This window comes from Heterodontus francisci, chromosome 38 (genome assembly GCF_036365525.1).
Source record: "Heterodontus francisci isolate sHetFra1 chromosome 38, sHetFra1.hap1, whole genome shotgun sequence".
Classification (NCBI taxonomy): Eukaryota; Metazoa; Chordata; class Chondrichthyes; order Heterodontiformes; family Heterodontidae; genus Heterodontus; species Heterodontus francisci.
Window position 1 is genome coordinate 22087304 of NC_090408.1, and position 19729 is coordinate 22107032.

The 19729-nt window shown below is 41.6% G+C and overlaps 1 protein-coding gene across 15 annotated transcripts in view; it reads right to left on the reverse strand.

Moving 5' to 3' along the window:
- Positions 1–12754: 12754 nt before the first annotated feature.
- mef2aa (myocyte enhancer factor 2aa) overlaps positions 12755–19729 on the reverse strand; it is a 247414-nt gene continuing 240439 nt past the window's right edge. For all 15 annotated transcript variants that reach the window (XM_068017787.1, XM_068017786.1, XM_068017794.1 and 12 more), the window contains one exon: positions 12755–18049. In XM_068017787.1, the coding sequence (XP_067873888.1) occupies positions 17740–18049 (310 nt within the window). In that variant the 3' untranslated portion in view covers positions 12755–17739. The remainder of the gene's footprint in view (positions 18050–19729) is intronic.

Sequence of the window (19729 nt, forward strand, 5' to 3'; positions counted from 1 at the left end):
AAACCTGCAGAAGTTGTCCACGCGAGTTAATAGGTCAAAGTGTAACCTGCATTGGCCCTGTCACATTCACAAACACCAGTGGATAAAGACTGTTCAGACCATTTAGATATAATGCAAGTCCCACAGATTCCCTTTGTTTCGCAGTGCAAGCTGCCTCCTTCCATCTGCTGAGACATTCCACTGCTCCTGACCAGCTGGCAACAGGCACACACACAGGGCTTTGTGTTAAGCTGTGATTCTTCCCTATGTTCTGTTTAAATCATTTCCACTTCCTTATGTATATTCATTTAACCTGACATTGACCTTAAAACATACCCATTAGTTAGAAAATCCTATGAAGATGATGAGGAGACTTTTTTTAAAATCCATATTTTCCAACAATAATTCACAAGCTGGTGATACCTACAGGAAACGGTTACAGTTTTTAATAAAGTTATTAATGACTCTGCCTTTGTTGAATTATGAAAGAGTGATGTGCCATCAGACACAACTCAAAAAAGAATCTGGCCCTTTTATGCCTCTTTATGATGCATCACCTTCATGATATTTTGATAATGCAATGTATAATCTGTTCTGTGGATGACTCAAGAATGAATCTCGACTCCAACTTCAGATGCCATTGATTTGCGCATTCAGAGAGAAAACTGCCAAATGTTCTTGTGTTGAACAGCAAATTAAATCCTTCCCAACATATTGCTGCCAGCTGGAGAAAGACTTCATTAAGATGGAAAAAGTACTGAAGATTTTACTTATGTGGTAACTCCTGGTCCTCAGACAGCATTTCAACTTATGTGTGATGGGAGTACTTATGGGATTGGCTAACCGCATTGCAGAATACCTCCATTCACGCCACAGCGTGACTCTGGTGGCCTGCCCTTTTAATTCTCCACTTTACTCTCACGCTGATATCTGTGTCCTCGGCCTCCTGCAGTGTTCCAGTGAAGCTCAACACAAGCTCGAGGAACAGCACCTCATCTTTCAATTAGGTACTTTGCTTCTGGACTTAATATTGAGTTCAACAATTTCAGATGATAATCTCGGCCCCCTTTTTTTATTTCCTTTTTGCATGTTTCGGTTGTAATATTGTTTTCTCTTGTTTTCCTTTTGGACATTATTCTGCCATTCACACCTCCTCTGGGTACATCTTTTGTCTCTTTACTTGTCCCATTACTACTCCCTTCGGCTCTGCCCCACCAACTCTTTTGTCACTTAATGTTTCTTGGCTTCCACCCTATCACAGATCTTCCCTTCTGTTCTTTTTCTACCCTCCCACATTTGACCTACTTAAAATCTATTACATTTCTAACTTTTCCCAGTTCTAATGAAGGATCATCGACCTGGAACGTTAACTGTTTCTTTCTCCACAGTTGCTGCCAGACCTGTTGAGTATTTCCAGCATTTTCTGTTTTCATTCCAACGTAAGACTTGCAGGTTTGTAGCTTTATACTGTACTCATGGGCCACGCAACTGCACAATTGGAGATGCTGGGCTGGATTTTATCCAGTGCTTGGAGATAGGCAGGGAGGCAGACAAAATGGCGTGGGGTGGCGATGGACCAACGTCGGAGGGGCTCGCCACTGCATGGAGACACCACACGTTGAGATCTGGCAGACTCCTAGCGGGCTGAGTGAGGGGAAGACTCCTCCTCTGGGGGAAATCCATGGCCCATAGAGGGACAGCCCCCCCACCCCGGATCTGATGGCTGCCCCCATGGCAACACCCCACCCCTCTGCCAGGCCCTCCCTGACTGATCCCAGTGAACACAACCCCAACGACCTTGGTACCAGAGCCTCTTCCATCTTTGCTCCTCCAGGCTTCCTGCAGTACCAGTAGTAGACACTGCGCCCAGAGGCACTGCTGAGCTGCCGGTTCTCTGATTGGCTGGCAGCTCTTGGGGTCGGATTTTGTCCCTTAAGGAGGATGGTGTCCCCGAAGCTGAGCAGTTAATTACCTGCCCGTTGTTGCATTTGGCCAGGAGTCCGATAGACGGCTGAGGCGGGGTTACCCCTCATCCCCCACCTTCCAGCCCATCGCTGGGACCCCTGTCACCAAAATAAAATTCATCTGCTGTGTCTGGTTTCTCTGCAAAGGAAAAGAACTCTATTCAAGCAAAGAACTCTGCTGTCAGACAACTCTGATGTTGACACTACATTGTATATTAGTTATAATATTATGACCTATTTGGAGGGGTTCTGAATGAAGAATAAATATTACATTTGCTATAATACAAATAGTATGTCATATACTTCCAGACTCAACAATAAGTTCAACAATTGCAGATCATAATCACTGCTCCCATTTTTTAAGACAGTAGCAACAGAAGTCACAGGTCTCAGGAACTTATCAAATGACTAGTCGATCTCCTATGGCACTGCACAGGGGGAAATCAAGGCCAACTATCAGCCATTCTTGCCTTTGAATCAGATGGTTGTGGGTTCAAATCCCACCCCAAAGATTTCAGTACAAAATCTAGGTTTGCACTCTGAAGAACTACTGTACTGTCAAAGATGCTGAAGTGATGCCCTGCCTGCTCGCTCAGGTGATGCAAAAAGATCGTCGAGCACTATTTTGAAAAGAATTGGTGTCCTAATCAATAACTACTCCCCAACCAACATCGCTGAAACAGATGATCTTGCTGCTGTCAGTAGAAACTTACTGTGCGCAAATTCGCTGCTGCCTTTCCTACATAGTATCAGTGACTACACTTGAATGACTTTGTTGACTTAAAGCACTTTGGGATGTTCTGAGGTCATGAAGGTGCTATCTAAATGCAAGTTGAACTTTTTCTTCCAAGTATATTCTGCAGGTGAAACAGGATGAAAGGGATAATTAGACCCAGAGCACAGATGTAATTCAGTTCCCATTTTAAAGTCATGTATTTCTCCTTATTTTTATATTTCCATTATAAATCACTATGTCCATACTTAAGATGGAAACTGTTGAGATAAACTGGTGGTGCTGTAATTACACCCTTCTGCTAGTGGTGGTGCTGCAGCACCTCTGCTCAGGAAAAGATGCAATTACAGTGTTACAGTGGCACTTGCCATCACCATCAACATACGAACTTATAATCGAAAAGTTAATCTCCTATGGCATTGCACAGTGGGTGTCAAGGCCAAGCAGGGCATGATCCTTGTACCCAATTCACGTAATTGTACCTTCACCTCAGTGGCCAGGGGGTTCGAGGTTCTATCACTTACCATAGATTCCAGTTCCTGTCTCCACTGTTTTTTTTGCCAACCAATTCTTTTGACATACGCAGCCCTGCAGCAACTCGCCACACCTCCTTCGACAGCACCTTCCAAACCCGCGACCTCTTCCATCAAGAAGGACAAGGGCAGCAGACACATGGGAACACCATCACCTGCAAGTTCCCTTCCAAATCACACACCATCCTAACTTGGAAATATATCACCGTTCCATCACTGTCGCTGGATCAAAATCCTGGAACTCCCTCCCTGTGGGTGTACCCGCGCCAGATGGACTGCAGCAGTTCAAGAAGGCAACTCTCCACCATCGTCTCAAGGGCAATTAGGTATGGGCAACAAATACTGGCCAGCGATGCCGTCTCATGAAACAAATAAGAGAAAATGTCTAAAAGACTGTCAAAATGTTGTCTCCACATGAGCCCACTTAATTTTAAGCAGTTGATTCCTTTCAATCTTAACTATAGAGCTTTTAAAGGATTCAGCTGAGCTGGAAAAGCTGCTCCCGTTCCTACATTTTCTGCAACCCCCCCAGTGGGACTATTCCAAACCAGGGCTCACTCTTCCTATTTCAATGACATGCAAAGATGTTGATACACAGTTCCCACAGCCCAAAGACTGGGAAACTCTGTCCTTATATTTCTTTGATGAATAATTCAAGCCTTGAGCTGGAAAAGGGACATTGAAATAAGTATTCATTTTTCCATGAACATAAACTACGACAAAACAAAAATTTCCCTAGTCATATAAAGATATTGTAAATCACAGCACTTTTATTTAAGGTCTAAATTTGGCATTTATTTTACCACTTTAAAAGCTTATCATATGGCATGGAATGAAAGGGGGTTTCTCAGCCATGTTTTCCATCACTACATTAATCAAACAGGTTTCAGTATGTGTTGAAGTATCAACCAGTTAGAACATTTACCTCTATTTGTTATCATGTATACTTAAGTGGCAAATCCTATAATCATATTGGTTCTCACTCAGATTCTTATTGAAGTATGTCAGAAGGGAGAACAATGAGCAGGTATGTAAAGCTGAGTGAAAAAACTTCACCCAGTGAAGGTTAAAACTACAAAAGGCTCCATAATTACTGATTGGATATCAATAGTAAACTTTTGAAGTACTTTAACAGAGGGAGAGGAAGTGTTTGTAAGGGGCAAGTATACTGATTGCATTGTATTCTTGGAAACTGTGGCTGGCTCCTTTGACTGCAGGTTATTGAACTTTTTTGATTGAGTTGCCTAGTTCCCTCCTTTGACTAGTCTTAGCACATCCCATTGTGGGTCTTTGCATTCGGTCCCAAACAGATTTCCCACAACTTCTGTGCACTGCATTCCACGGCACCCCTCCCACATGTACCTGCCCCCCCACCCCCAACCCCACTCCATTTGCCCTGCAGGCCTGTCTATCATTTTCCAAAGAAGTAACCTCCTGATTAGAAGCAAGACATGGTTTGATGATGCAAGGCTCTTAAACTACTGCAAGTGTTTAAAGACTGCAACAGCACATCATTTTCCTCATAATTTGGGAAAACTTCCAAAGTGTTTCATGCTGGAAGTTTTCCTACAATAATCTAAAGAAGCTAGCCCCAGAAATGATGGCAGTGTGGTTGCAAATCCTACCTTAGCACACTTATGGTGACAATTATGCCACTGAGGAAATCCAGGCTTAAGCAAATAGTACAAGGGTCCAAAAATACAGAAATATGCACATTAGAGACATTAAAATAATGTGAAATAAAAAGTATTGGTCTATTGGTGTACAATTATCAAGTGCATCATTTGCAATATATCACATATATAGAACAATAATCACAAGTGGCTAATTCAGGCTGCAGCATCCATTAAAACAATTGAATTTTTAGAAGGCTCAAACTACAAGGTATCTCAAGGTATCGGGATTTGTTGTTTTAAGTGGGCAACCGTTTGCCTCTTGAACAAATTCATTGGTGCATCTGCCTCAGTTAACACTTGGAATGAGGTGATGGTAAGGTGATTATAACCACAACTATTCTCTTGTTATGACAGTGCTTCTATTTTTTTTGTTCAGTACTTTTTTTGAGGACTCATGTATTTTAGAATTATAGACATTTTTTTTATTTGGAAAACTATAAAGGATTCCATGGACTTTTTTTCATTGGGGTAATTGAAAGGACACAGAGAGGTCTTGTTTGAAAACAACATTTACTGGAAGTCACCTGTCTTCAGATAAATACCCAGCAGGGGCTTTTCGCCTTGGGGGAGATGTTTGCAGAGAAGTGACAGGTCACGGTTTATAGGGGTCAGGAGGCTTGACTCTTGAGATATTGTTTTGGTCTCACTATGGACAATCAGTTGAGGTATGGAATGTTTTGAAAGGAGTTTAAAATCAATCTGCCAAGGACAAAACCCTAGCTCAGCCTTTTCCATCTCTTTGAAAAGCCTGCCAGCTTTTCTGTCTCTTTGAAAAGCTCTTAGAAGCGAGTGTAAGAAATAAAGAAACTGATGCTGCATTCCTCCTGAAAGGCCTGACAGAAACCCCTGTTGCCACATTTCTCCTGGAAAACCTGCCAAACTGATCTTTCAACATCACCTGAAAAAAACTGTTCTAGAAAGATCACAATGACAACCAACTACGCATATTTGGGACGCCAAATGAGAAAGAGACACTGACATATTTCCATATCTTCTCTTTTTTCTTCAAGAATAAAAAGTATTTGCCAAGAATATTCTTTTTTGTCTTTTTTTTGTAACAGAGCTCTAAAGAGAAAATCTCAATTTTTTCGGTTAATGTGTATGTGTGAGTGGCTAAGGTAAAAGGGAACTTTCATATTTCACCTTGTGTGTTATTGCTTTGCTTTGTTACTCGTTATATCTTGTTTTATAATATACTGATAATTTTGTTGTTTATCAAAGAAACCAGGTTGGTGTATTTTGTTCTGGGATAAAGAGTAGAGTTTAAGATTGACCGAATCGGTAACTGGATAAACCAGAAAAGACAATGCACTCCTCCCATCTCAGTCGGAATACTCTCCACTATTCTTACATCAAAAGAATGCACGTGTTATAGTTGGTTATTTTATGACAAGACTGGATATGGATAAAGTGTGTTTTGAAATTAGCTTTTGGTGGTGGTCTCCAGCAATCAACCAGCAGAGAGCTTCTAAGCTAAATGTGGACTACACTTTCCTAAAAGCAGTCACCCCCTTCAGGGCAGTTAAATTATGCAAAGGACCCAGCACCTGTATCAGGCACAGGCTCCTGATGCCTTTTTCGATTTGCCGGGTGGTGCTCCTCCAGCACACCATGAGCGTGCACACCCTGCCCGCCATATTGGATGCTTGGGTGCATGTTTTGTGCCTGAAAAACAGGTGCAGAGTCATTAAATTTATGGGCCATGTATGTTGATCCTGGATAATTGGCAGACATTCAATGACAGGAAGAAAGAAAGACTTGCATTTACATAGTGCTTTTTCGACCTCGGGGCGTCCCAAAGTGCATTTGAGTCACTTTTGAAGTGTAGCCTCTGTAGTAATGTAGGAAATGCACAATTTGCACATAACAAGCTCCAACAAACAGCAGAGATAGTGACCAGATAATCTGTTTCTGCATTGTTGATTGAGGTATAAATATTGGCCCAGACACCTGGGATAACTCCCCTGCTCTTCTTCGAAATAGTACCATGGGATCTTGTATGTCTGCCTGAGAGATTAGAGGGGGCCTCAGTTTAACGTCGCATCTGATGACATTATCATGATCCTAGAAAAGTTATGGCATAGAAAGAGGCCATTCAACCCATCATGTCTGTGCTGGCTGAAAAAATTATCCACCCAGTCTAATCCCACCTTCCAGCACCTGGTTCATAGCCGTGCAGGTTACAGCACTTCAAGTGCAGGTTGTCCAGATACCTTTTAAATGAGTTGAGGGTTTCTACCTCCACCACCATTCCTGGCACTGAATTCCAGACACCCACCACCCTCTGGGTGAAAAGTTTTTCCTAATGTCTCCTCTAATCCTTCCACCAGTCACCTTAAATCCAAATTATTTGGCAGATAGACTCGACGATGTAACTGCATGACCCAGCCTAATCCTCACTCTACACTCACCATCAAGCCAGGGGACCAACCTTGGTACAATGAAGAGTACATCACAGTATGCCTGAAGCAGCACCAGGCATATATAAAAATGAGGTGCCAAACTGGTGAAGTGACAATAAAGGACTATATGCATGCTAAATAATGGAAGCAGCATGCTAAAGACAGAGCTAAGCAATCTCACAACCAATGGATCACATCAACATTCTACTGTTCTGCCACATCCACTCATGAAAGGTGCTGGACAATTAAACAACTAATGGGAGGAGAAGGCTCCATGAACATTTCCATCCCCAATACTGGCAGAGCAAAAGATAAGGCTGAAGCATTTGCAACCATCTTTAGTCAGAAGTGCCCAGTGGATGAAACATCTTGGCCTTCACCTGAGGTCCCCACTGTTGTGGGACGACCTTAAGAGGACCACCTTAAGAAGCTGTAATTAAGGTCACCGGAGGAAATAATGTCGCGTCACACATGACCAGGGAATTGTGGGTATAGCCTGACAGAGTGAGATGTGTTGATGTGCTCATGCAGTTACTGTTTGTATATATGTTCGAGTTTATAGTTTTAAAAAAACACATTTTCTTTGTATATTACTTGTGCCCTGTGAGTCTTACAATAATTCACATACCAAAGGAACAAGTAATATTACACCCACCAGCACAAAAGCCAGTCTTCAGCCAATTCAATGCCCTCCATGTGATATCAAGAAACAGCTAAGCACACTGGATATGTTAAAGGCTATGGGCCCCGATAAATGTTTCCTCCAAGCTACGCAGCCTCGCAGCAACCTGAAAGTTCCCGTGCAGGCCACAAATAAGTCAGCCCCTTTAAGTTATCACTGGTACGCAACCACGCAAAAATACTTAAAGGACTTAAAACAAATCGCCCAAAACAAAATGAGAGGCACGTTGATCCTGACAATATCTCAGCTGAAGACTTGTGCTCCAGAACTAAGCACACCTCTAGCCAACTGTTCCAGTACAACAACACAAGCATCCACCTGACAAAGTAGAAAATTGCCCAAAGAATCATAGAGTCAAAGTTATACAGCACAGAAACAGACCCTTTGGTCCATCGTGTCTGTGCCGGCCATCAAGCACCGAACTATTCTAATCCCATTTTCCAGCACTTGGCCCGTAGCCTTCTATGCTATGGCGTTTCAAGTGCTCATCTAAATACTTCTTAAATGTTGTGAGGATTCCTGCCTCTACCACCTCTTCAGGTAGTGCATTCCAGATTCCAACCACCCTCTGAGTGAAAAATGTTTTCCTCAAATCCCCTCTAAACCTCCACAGTACTCCAGCTGTGGCCTAACTAGCGTTTTATACAGCTCCATCGTAACCTCCCTGCTCTTAATTTCAGTGCCTCGGTTGATAAAGGCAAGTATCCCATATGCCTTCCTAACCACCTTATCTATCTGTACTGCTGCCTTCAGTGATCTATGGCCAAGTACACCAAGGTCCCTCTGACCTTCTGTATTTCCTAGGGTCATACCATCCATTGTATATTCCCTTGCCTTGTTAGTCCTCCCAAAATGCATCACCTCACACTTCTCAGGATTAAATTCCATTTGCCACTGCTCCGCCCATCTATATCGTCCTGTAATCTAAGGCTTTCCTCCTCACTATTTACAACACCACCAATTTTCGTGTCATCTGCGAACTTACTGATCATACCTCCTATATTCACGCCTAAATCATTAATGTACGCTACAAGCAGCAAGGGTCCCAGCACTGATCCCTGTGGTACACCACTGGTCACAGGCTTCCACTCGCAAAAACAACCCTTGACCATCACCCTCTGCCTCCTGACACTAAGCCAATTTTGGATCCACTTTGCCAAATTGCCCTGGATCCTATGGGCTGTAACCTTCTTAACCAATCTCCCATGCAGTCCCTTATCAAAAGTCCAGATATATCCTATCCACAAAAAAGCAGGACAAATCCAATCCAGTCAATTACTGCCTCAACCACCTACTCTCAATCATGCAAAGTGATAGAAGGTGTCATTGACAATGCTATCAAGTGACATTTATCCACCAATAACCTGCTCATCGATGCCCAGTTTGGGTTCCACCAGGATGACTCGGCTCCAACATGAACAAAAGAGCTGATCTCCAGAAGTGAGGTGAGAGTGACTGCCCTTGACATCAAAGCAGCATTTGACTGAGTGTGGGATCAAGGAGACCTCATAAAATTGAAGTCAATGGGAATTGAGGGAAAACCGGTTGGAGTCATACCTAGCACAAAGGAAGATGGTTGCAGTTGTTGGAGGCCAATCATCAGAGGCCCAGGACAATGCTGCGGAAGTTTCTCAGGGTACTGTCTTAGGCCCAACAATCTTCAGCTGTTTCATCAATGACCTTCCCTCCATCATAAGGTCAGGTCAGAAGTAGGGATGTTCGCTAATGATTGCACAGTGTTCAGCTCCATTCACAACTCTTCAGATAATGAAGCAGTCCATGCCCACATGCAGCAAGATCTGGACAACATCCAGGTGTAGGCTGAAAACTGGCAAGTAACATTTACACCACACAAGTCCTAGGAAATGACTGTAGCTAACAAGAGAGCGTTTAATCACCTCACCTAGGCATTCAACGCCAATACCATTGCTGAATCCCCCACCATCAACATTCCAGGGATCACCAAACTGGATCAGCCATATAAATACTGTAGCTACAAGGGCAGGTCAGTGGCTGGGTATTCTGCAGCGAGAAACTCACCTCCTGACTCCTCAAATTCTTTCCACCACCGACAAGGCACAAGTCAGGAATGTGACAGAATACTCTCCACCAGCCTGAATGAGTGCTGCTCCAACAACACTCAAGAAGTTCAACACCTTTGAGGACAAAGCAGCCCACTTGATTGGCACCCGATTGGCACCTTAAACATCCACTCCCTCCACCACCGACACACTGTGGCTGAAATGTGTACCAAATACAAGATGCACTGCAGCAACTCACCAAGGGTCCTTCGACAGCACCTTCCAAACCTGCGACCTCCACCACCTAGAAGAACAAGGGCAGAAGGCACGTGGAACATCACCAGGTTCAAGTCATGCACCATCTGGACTTGGAAATATATTGCCATTCCTTCATCATCACTGGGTCAAAATCCTGGAACTCCCCACCAGCAGCATTGTGGGTGTACCTTCATCACATGTATTGCAGCAGTGCAAGAAGGTGGCTCACCACTACTTTCTCAAGGGCTGTTAGGGATAGGCAATAAATGCTGGCCTTGCAAGCAATGCCCATATCCCATAAATGGATATTTGCATTTTTGAAAAAGGCAGTCACCAAATGGGTGACTTTCTGGGTTTTTATCACGACCTAAAAATTGACAATAGAATGAACAGTTTACCATCCGATTGACAGAATCCCTGGCCCTGATTTTAAAGGACCATACGAAACCTGAAGCGCGCGGTGCATTGGGGGAGTCAATTCTAAACAGAGTCACCTGAACCCAGATAGATCCACGACTTAGGAGGCAGGTGGGAATAAGACTTCTGTGGGAGGTTACAGCTGAGGAACCCTGGTAAGTGGTGAGAAGACTCTGCACATGATAGGGGTGGCAGGGGGACAGAAGACCCTGGGTCATGGGAGTTCCAAGATGTCCTCATGAAGCCCAGAGGAGCACTCCTACCCCTCCTGGCATATGCTTCACTTCCCAGCGGGTCTAACCTGACAGGGAAGCAATCACTGCTCCCCCACTCAGGCCTCTAATATTGAAGTGGGCCCTGATCTGCATATTGAAAGGACCCATTTTTTACCATGTGTCTGCCCACTGTTTTTTTCATGTTTGTGCTTTGGGCCAGGGCTATTCAAGTTTCTGTCAATTAACACCCTGTCTGCACTTACGCTTTGTCTTTCAGCACACCATTAACATATCATTTGCCCTTGCTCCATGATCTTCTGGTCAGTTATTCTCTGTGACCCTGTCCTATGAATCTTCCCTTTGGTTATCGCATGCCCCACTCCCACCTTATTTGCTTAAAACGTATTACATTTCTAACCTTTGCCAGTTCTGACGAAAGGTCATGGACCTAAAATGTTAACTCCGCTTCTCTCTCCACAGATGCTGCCAGACCTGCTGAGTAGATTCATTGAGTCAGAGTTATACAGCACAGAAACATGCCCTTCAACCCAATGCGTCTGCGCCAACCATCAAGCACCCATCCAATCTCATCCCATTTTCCTGCACTTGGCCCATAGCCGTGTATGCTATGGCATTTCAAGTGCTCATCTAAATACTTCTTAAATGTTGTGAAGGCTCCTGCCTCTACCACCCCTTCAGGCAGTGTGTTCCAGATTCCAACCACCCTCTGGGTGAAAAATGTTTTCCTCAACTCCCCTCTAAACCTCCTGCTCCTTACCTTAAATAATAGTTCCAGCATTTCTTGTTTTTATTTCAGATTTCCAGCAGCTGCAGTATTTTGCTTTTATTTTATTGAAAGGATTCTGCTGCCTTCCTGCAGGTGTGCCACTCGCTTGCTCAAAATAAGGTCAACATTGGAACACGATGGGAAGGCAGCGTGATCAGTAGGGGTTAGAGACCTCCTTCATTTTAACTGCTCCCCTTTCTCTGTTTCTGTCAAGTGGGGGGAGTTGAAATTGTAGCTCATTTCTACATGGATAGAGTCGCCCACTCAGAACACTATGGTTCAGCTAGCTGTAACAAACTCTTTGTTGTGCGGCCAGCTGTACTCTAGGGAAAATTAATTACATCTGCAACCTTTCAGAACAGTGCAGACACTTTGAGATGGCTTCACTAGTGGTACTGCAATCTTCTGATGCCTTCATATAGCAATCACAGAGGCTACAGAATCATTCAGATAGTGATCTTAACCCTTATTAACATATCTTCACTCATACCCGCACCACAACAGAATGTTGGTTAAGATCAGCATTTGCGTTTTCACAAATGTCTTTTCTTTATTAACTTTTGTAATTCATTCCAGAATCTTTTTTTATTTGAATGTAAATCAGGCTCCTGAGGGGAAAGAATTAGAACAATTACAATGCTTGGCATTTATTATAAGGTTAAAAATATGTTCAGTATTTAACAAAGTGGAAACACATCCTGCTGGTTGATTTTTACTTCCTCTGGAAGCAGTGACTATATAAAGCTTGGTTGAATAGATTTAAATGTAAAGTGTCACTGCTGCGGAAATTAGGAATTTCTAGTTTCGCTGTTTGTTTTTACTGTTTGTTCATTTTTTGTATATTTGTTTCTGTAAATAAATTCAAAAATTACATATTATAATGCTCTTTGTGGGAGAACACCAGAGCAATCAAAAATTACACGATCGCGACAAACCGTGTTGTGAAAACAATCCATCGTGGCCAGTCAAGATCATATACAGTTGTGAGACTGAGCACAGCTGAAATTAAGTACTTAACCCATGACTTTTATGAGATATTTATCCTATGATATATCCTCCGTGTAATTTTAATCCTTAAACGAACAGATTTAGGAGAAAACAATGTAAATTTGGATTTATTACCAATTCTAATGATTTTAACTTTACACTGAATAACTGACATGGACTCTCATTACACAGTAAAAGCCAATATCTTTACTTAAGTGAATGCAGGGTACAAATTTTTACAACAATCTCTAGCATAATTGTCATCTGATAAAAAGTTCACTTATCTTTGTATAATGAAGAAAAACAACACATTCAGGGAAATTGCAGGTTAACTTAAAGTCTCATCAATATTTGTTTCAATGATGGCAACAAAGTCCAGCTTGTGCTGCCAACAGGCTTAAAGTTTAAACCGTGAACAGCTCCGGTGATTTCTACAAGTAAACAATTACCAAATACATCAGTTTTTATAAAAGCCATTTTAAATATTTTGCAAAGCAGTGTCTTGCACAGCAGAGGGTAGAAAGTCTGTGCAAAAAATCATCTCTATTCCCCTTCTCTTTGCATACTTTGTTTAGTTTTCCATAAACAGTGTCCAGAGACAGGAAGTTTGGGTTCTAGTTTACGGTCTCTTGTGTGCAGATGGACATCGCCTTCATACATCCCCAGTTTCCAAGATAAGCATTGCATACAGTAATAACTCTGGGTCGGATTAATCTCATCCCACACATATTGTGTCATTTTCCATCTTTTCATTTAAGTTCTATAAAATCTTAGAACAATAGTGCCAGTATATCAGTAACCAATTAATTCAAGACTAATGTAATGGTGTTTCCATTTATTTACTTATTCCTTCACATTAGGTGTCTCACAATAGCTCATGCTATTTAAATTCCTATTAACTTAGGCCCATGGGATTTTGACACCAGTGAAGCTGGTGGTAAATAAATTTTATTTAAAATTTACCCTGAGAGTGATTAGTACTTTTTCTGCCCACTGTATTGATATTTTACATAATTGAATAAAAATGTGACCAGTCTAAATTAAAACGTAATGGTTGGCAGCAACACATGGTTCTATTGAAACCCCTTTTCCTATCAGGAACTGGATGTTCTACAAACATGCAGAGTAGCTGACTCATGAGTATTATAGATATTTTCTCAGTTAACTGAAAGGCCATCATATGGCACTTACGCATGCTGCATTTGAGAGTTAATGGACCTTTATACGTACAAAAAGAACTGCCGTGACTCATTTCACTGGTAAGAAACTCTTTATATAGCTTTTTTTTTTACTGTTTGGGATACGGAAACAAACTTTATCACATGCATCTAGACACTAAGTTACACAATGCTTTCACCTCCTACTGTCTCCAGGTAGCTGATCGTTTGAGATGGATTCCAACAGTACAATGTTTTCTTTTCCCTTAGGAAATCCATCACATCTGATTTTTTTTAACTGGTTGTTGAACAATGAATTATAGATTCCAACGGTTCAAAGACCTGCAAATAGTGCAGAATTGCTGTTGTAATTTAAGATTTTAACCTGTGCGCTTTTAAATATGCCTCTAATAGATAATTATCACACTCAAAAATCATTCAGCTTAGTGATGAAAAAATTTGTATCCAGAAACCTCATGGAGTAAGAATGGGCAGAACTTACTGCAAAAGCAAAACACCTTTTTAGATTGCAAATCTCAAACCTATGTTCCTCTCCTCTCAAAAATTAGATGGTAAGCTACCTCAAATGCTCTGTATTTTTGACCTAGCTGCATTTTATTTGCGACACCTTCAAGTAGAACACATAGCTATGGTTTACTATTATGATACCTTCAAGGATTCTGAGGCATCATGTAGAAAGGTAGCAGTGCCCAGCTTTTTTCAATTTTATAAATCTTTTAATAAGGACATTGGCCATCAGCAATGGAACCATACAGTATTGTCTTTCCATACAGTATTTTATGCATTGTTTTTGCAATGATCACCTAGTGAAAATGTTTATTTAAGTACAGTATTTTCTCCCATTCATTCAGGTGAGCCCCTTCCACAACAGTCCACAAACCTGTATTATGCTAGCTTATAAAGGAGGCCCTATCCAAACCTCTTTGTGTACCCAACTGAAGTCTTTTGAGTGTCAGTGCAAAAAGGCAAGAGACAGGTGGGGAAATGGTCTTAACCAGTGAAGGAAAAAGATGCATTTTAAAGAACAAGCTTCTTTTTAAACTGATAATTAAATTGAACTAGTGAGGGTTTCCTAATGCAGACATAAAAGTATCAACAATTAACAACACAGGTCCTATGTTGAACCATGACACTGACACCGTTATGCAACATTAATGCCCACTATGTCGGACAATTGCTATCATTTGGGAACAAAAAGGTAAGTGATGCCACCTTATAAGGAAACTTGCACACAAGGAGACACAGTAAATGTGAAGCAAACTTCTTACCAAATTTACAGAAAATTTCATCTACATGCATAATTCAATAAAGCCTTTTTCTCATTTCTGCAGATTACACAACTCAGCTGCTTCTCTGCAGCTTCAAATAGGTATGTTCAGAGGTGAGTGACTGAGCAAATTAGAATTTCTACTATTGCCTCAGTAGCATGAACCTTATTTTGTCAATCTTTGAACATATGTTTAGCCAATTAATGTACGTGGGACCAAGTTGGAGGAAGGGGGGGGGGGCGGAGTGGAGTAAATATGAAAAAAATCCATTCTGATTTGAGCGTGTTAAGCGTTCATTCTATGTGTTTGTACAATGGATGCACCTCAGAGTAAAATCAATTTAATATACACCTTAGACAAAGCAATGAACCAATATTTTGAGGACACTTGAAAACTTTACTATCTACAAGAATTGTCTAAACAAAAAAAAAGTTAGGTTTCCCCCTCAAAAAAAATCAAAATGAGTATTCTGCCCATACTTATTGTTAATAAAAGAACCAAAAAGCAGTAAACGGTCATATCACGAGTACATTTTGTAAGAACACAAGTCGTACAAAATAATGTTTGTAACTTCAGCTTATGCAGAACTGATACTAATTACATGAACCTCGATAGCCAGTCATGTCTGCACACTTATTCTGCTTCACTTATTTTTAAAAAAAAAGGAATGGAGTCTCTTATAAACCAAGTAAAAGGTCTATTTAACTACAACATTTTCACTTTTAGTGGATATAAGGTTGCCAAAGCCAAATTGCCCATTTTGCATTGGTAACTGGTTATCCAGTAGCAGAAGTTTATATCACATGATGTCATCCCCTTGAAAATATCTCTCATGTCTTTTGGAGATTGTGTTATAATGGAGAACGGACGGCAGAATGAATGGACCAGTTCCTACAGTGACATTACTAGAACCGGTCATCAAACTAGATGTCAATTTAGCTTCTATTATATTTTGATAATATATAGTTTATGACTAAATTACAATGTGTGGACTAGCCAGTTTTTGGTTCCCTTTGATGCCATCAATCTTGGCTCACTTGAGAGTCATCAAGTCAGTCCATTCAAGGGGTACAAACCTTACTCTATTGCTCTGTTTCTATAAGTGTGCACTCAGGCCTTCCCCTTTGATTGTCAAATCTCCTATTGCACTCACCACTGAACAATCCTTTTTTTAAATATATAAAAGAAACCTTTTACATTTATTACTCTCAAAAGGTACTCACCTGCACTACTCCCTTGCAGGCATTTTGTTTTATTATGAACAACAAGTGTCTACTGTCAGTGAATTATCACAAAAGGCAGCTTATATCAGAAAAGTGTAATTGATTAAAGCAGTGAAATTCCATCCACAACAGTCTACAATATCAGGAACTTGCTTTCAAGTTTGTGCATGACAAATATAACATCAGGATTTAGGATCTGCTTTTTATATGTATAGTAAAGCATTACCATACAGCACAGAAATAACAATTATTGTACACATTCACTGCCATTGAGGAAAATAAAACTTTTACTACTTTTTGCAAATGCCATATATAATTAAAACCCAAGGAAGTACAGCATATTAAACAAAATAGTAATTACCAGTGGATACTCTAATCATAAGGATCTTGCCCTTTCAAGTTGGCGATAATCCACAAAAATATACTTTGATCTGGTGAACGTACAATACATTGTACACTGACACCAAAGGTGATATATTTAAATGCTATATACACAAACATTTGGCTCAAATTCTCTTTACATATAGGTTAGCAAGTGTTCATGGCTTTTAAGGTTTAGCCTGCATTTAAAAAAGCAAAAACTAAGCCAAGGTAACAAGATAAAACCATATCTAGAGAGCATCAACATGCAACTTTGGCATATATAAATAATTTCATAGCTGAGTGTGTTTATAATTATTCAGTTCTACATAGTCAATAATAAGTTGGGGTATTACGTTTCTTTTAATAAAAATATATAAGTGATCTGAATCAAATTTGGATTTCAGACATCAACATAAAAGAACTTTAACCAAATTCCAATTATAACTTAATATATTAAGCTTCTCTTAATGCTATGTTTCACCAACAGTCTCCTGATTTCTCATGCAGGTACTTAATGCATGTTTCCAATATAGTTAATAAATTGTGTTGCCACTTTTACAACCTGTTTTTGCACATGCAGGAAGAACTGTTCTCCTCAGCTCTATACCGTGCAATTTATAACACTTCTTCAAGAGACGGAGACCCATGCCAGGTTCAATATCATAGATTTATTTTATATACAGTATTGCTCTCTTGTTTCTTTCTACAGCTTCAATGCTACAAAGCAAAAAGTTTAACTAGCCACACCATTTTTATACACACACACAGGACACTGTCAGAATTGACAACCAACTGTCTTGTTTTTGCAAGCATGGTAGGGTTGAATATAAATTTTTTGTTTGCAAACCAGTATAAGATAACAGCTAATACAAATAAGTGCCAGACTGCGACAGTGACTAAAATTTAAATGTGGGACACCTGCAAATATACAATTAATTTGCACTGTAGAGTACCTGATTAACTTATACATTTTCCATGTCCTTGTCTTAGATATGTAAGGACAGTTCTCTTGTAACAAAAGAGATTACTACAAAACGGCAGAAAAAGGGGGCTTTATGTCACCCATGTGTCCATCCGCATGCGCTTTACGGATGGGCTTTCTCGATCATCTGCAGAAGGTCTTGCGAGTCCAATGGGTGAATGGAAGTCACCCCGAGGGTCCTCGCGGTCACTTCCGTCATACGAGCTGCTGGAACTGCTCAGGCTATCGACAGGTGAGCGTCCTGTGTCGTGTCGGGACTGCTGAGGGAAACCTGAAGGCGTCATCCGGTCTCGAGGGGGTGAGGTTGGCTCCGATTTGATGTTGACGTTCTGATTGGTGTTGATTGAAAGGTTTGAACCGTGAAGTGACTGACTGTTAACTCTGCAGAAAATTAAAAAAGGTGAGGTGAGCATGATGATTCTTTCACCTTTAAAGCAGATAATATATTTCACCAAAGATTAATGTCACTAATACTTTCTTTTTGTTAAGTGCCACGTCAACCAAAATACTGCTTAATGTTCATTAACAGGAATGGTTCAACATGTAGTGATGATATTCAAGATGTCTATTCCTACAATTCTCTGGACTGTGAATTCCCAGGGCTGAATTTTACCAGCCCTTTGGCAACAGGCTAGGAGGCGGAAAGGCTGGCAAAATGGCAGGGGAAGGTGTTGGGTGGTGTGCCCATTGTCTTCCATGCAATTGTGCCAGTGGCAGGAAAGGTGGCAGACAGCAGTGTGCCTGGAGCCCAATTGAGCCACTCCAACAATCATTTAATGGCGTCTTCCTCCTCTGTTGGCAGTTTACCAGCAGCTGGGGTGCCCGCACCAGATGGAAACCCTGGCAGCCTCCCAGCAGATTCCGATGGGGGCTGGGGGCCTCCTTTTTGGGAACTCTTTGGTCCATGGAGGGGCACCCTGGCAGCAACAGTGCCACCTGCCCTCAGTGCCCATCCCAAACCCCACCCCGAGGCCTGCCTGACTGGTCCCGGCACCCCCAGACTTTGAGGGCATTGGCCACCGAGGTACTTTCACCTCATGGTGCAGCCCCAGCAGTGGCCACTGCTAGCGGTGGTGTTGCTGAAGCTGCTGAGTTGCCAGCCCTCTGATTGGATCGGCAGCTCTTGGAGATGGGCCGCCAACCTTAATAGGGATGGCAGCTCCCGCAGCGGCCACTGGCAAAATGCAGCCCTGGATCCTACTGCCAACGAAAGCAGGGATCCCCCTTCCCCTCCACCCTTGCTTTTCAGCCCCAGTGGCGAAACTCCTGCTGCCTATGTAAAATCCAGCCCCGATTTCATTCGTAATTCTGAGAATTAAATGTTGTCTAGGCATTTCCCCACTGTAATCAGAAAAAGAAACTATAAATAGCTCTACTTTTATAAATTTGTTCCATCTACTGTATGGAAACTGAAATAACATTGTTTCTTAACAGGAGTCCTTTGGATAAGATCTGGAAAAGAACCAGCACTCAATCACTAAGCATCCCACAGCCAGGCAAGCTGTGAGTGGACCGTCAGAGGCATATGGAGCAGCAAGGCCACTGAAGGTCACAGGTGCAGGGGAGTTGAATCTTGAATGACCCCCTCTGGCTACTTTGAATACTGCTGCCACATTCAACAGGGAGAAAGTAGTTACCACAGTGATGAAGTGTGCTGGCAAGCAGCAGCAAAAACTGATAGAAACTAGCTTCATGCTGGAGATATCACACCCCATGAACTTACATTCTCAACAGCAACTAGCCGAAAAACCATGAGGCAAGAGAAGAAAAACTAAAAGGGAGTATTAACAATCACTCGTGCACTTGCTCCAGGACTGTTCCACAATAGCATCAGTATGATGTAAGAGCACATTACTCATTGACTGTCCTTTCAGTCATAGGTAAGGCCATGGTCCAGGGAAAGAAGATGGCGGATTGTTTACCACAGAAAGAGTTTCCCTCATTACACATACAAAAAGGAAATTCCTGCAATCCACTGGGGGAAAAAAATCTCTCGGGAATATTGTTCCTTTAAGTTTTTGCGCTAAGTCAGATGATTTTCTCCCACAACCTCTCTCTGAA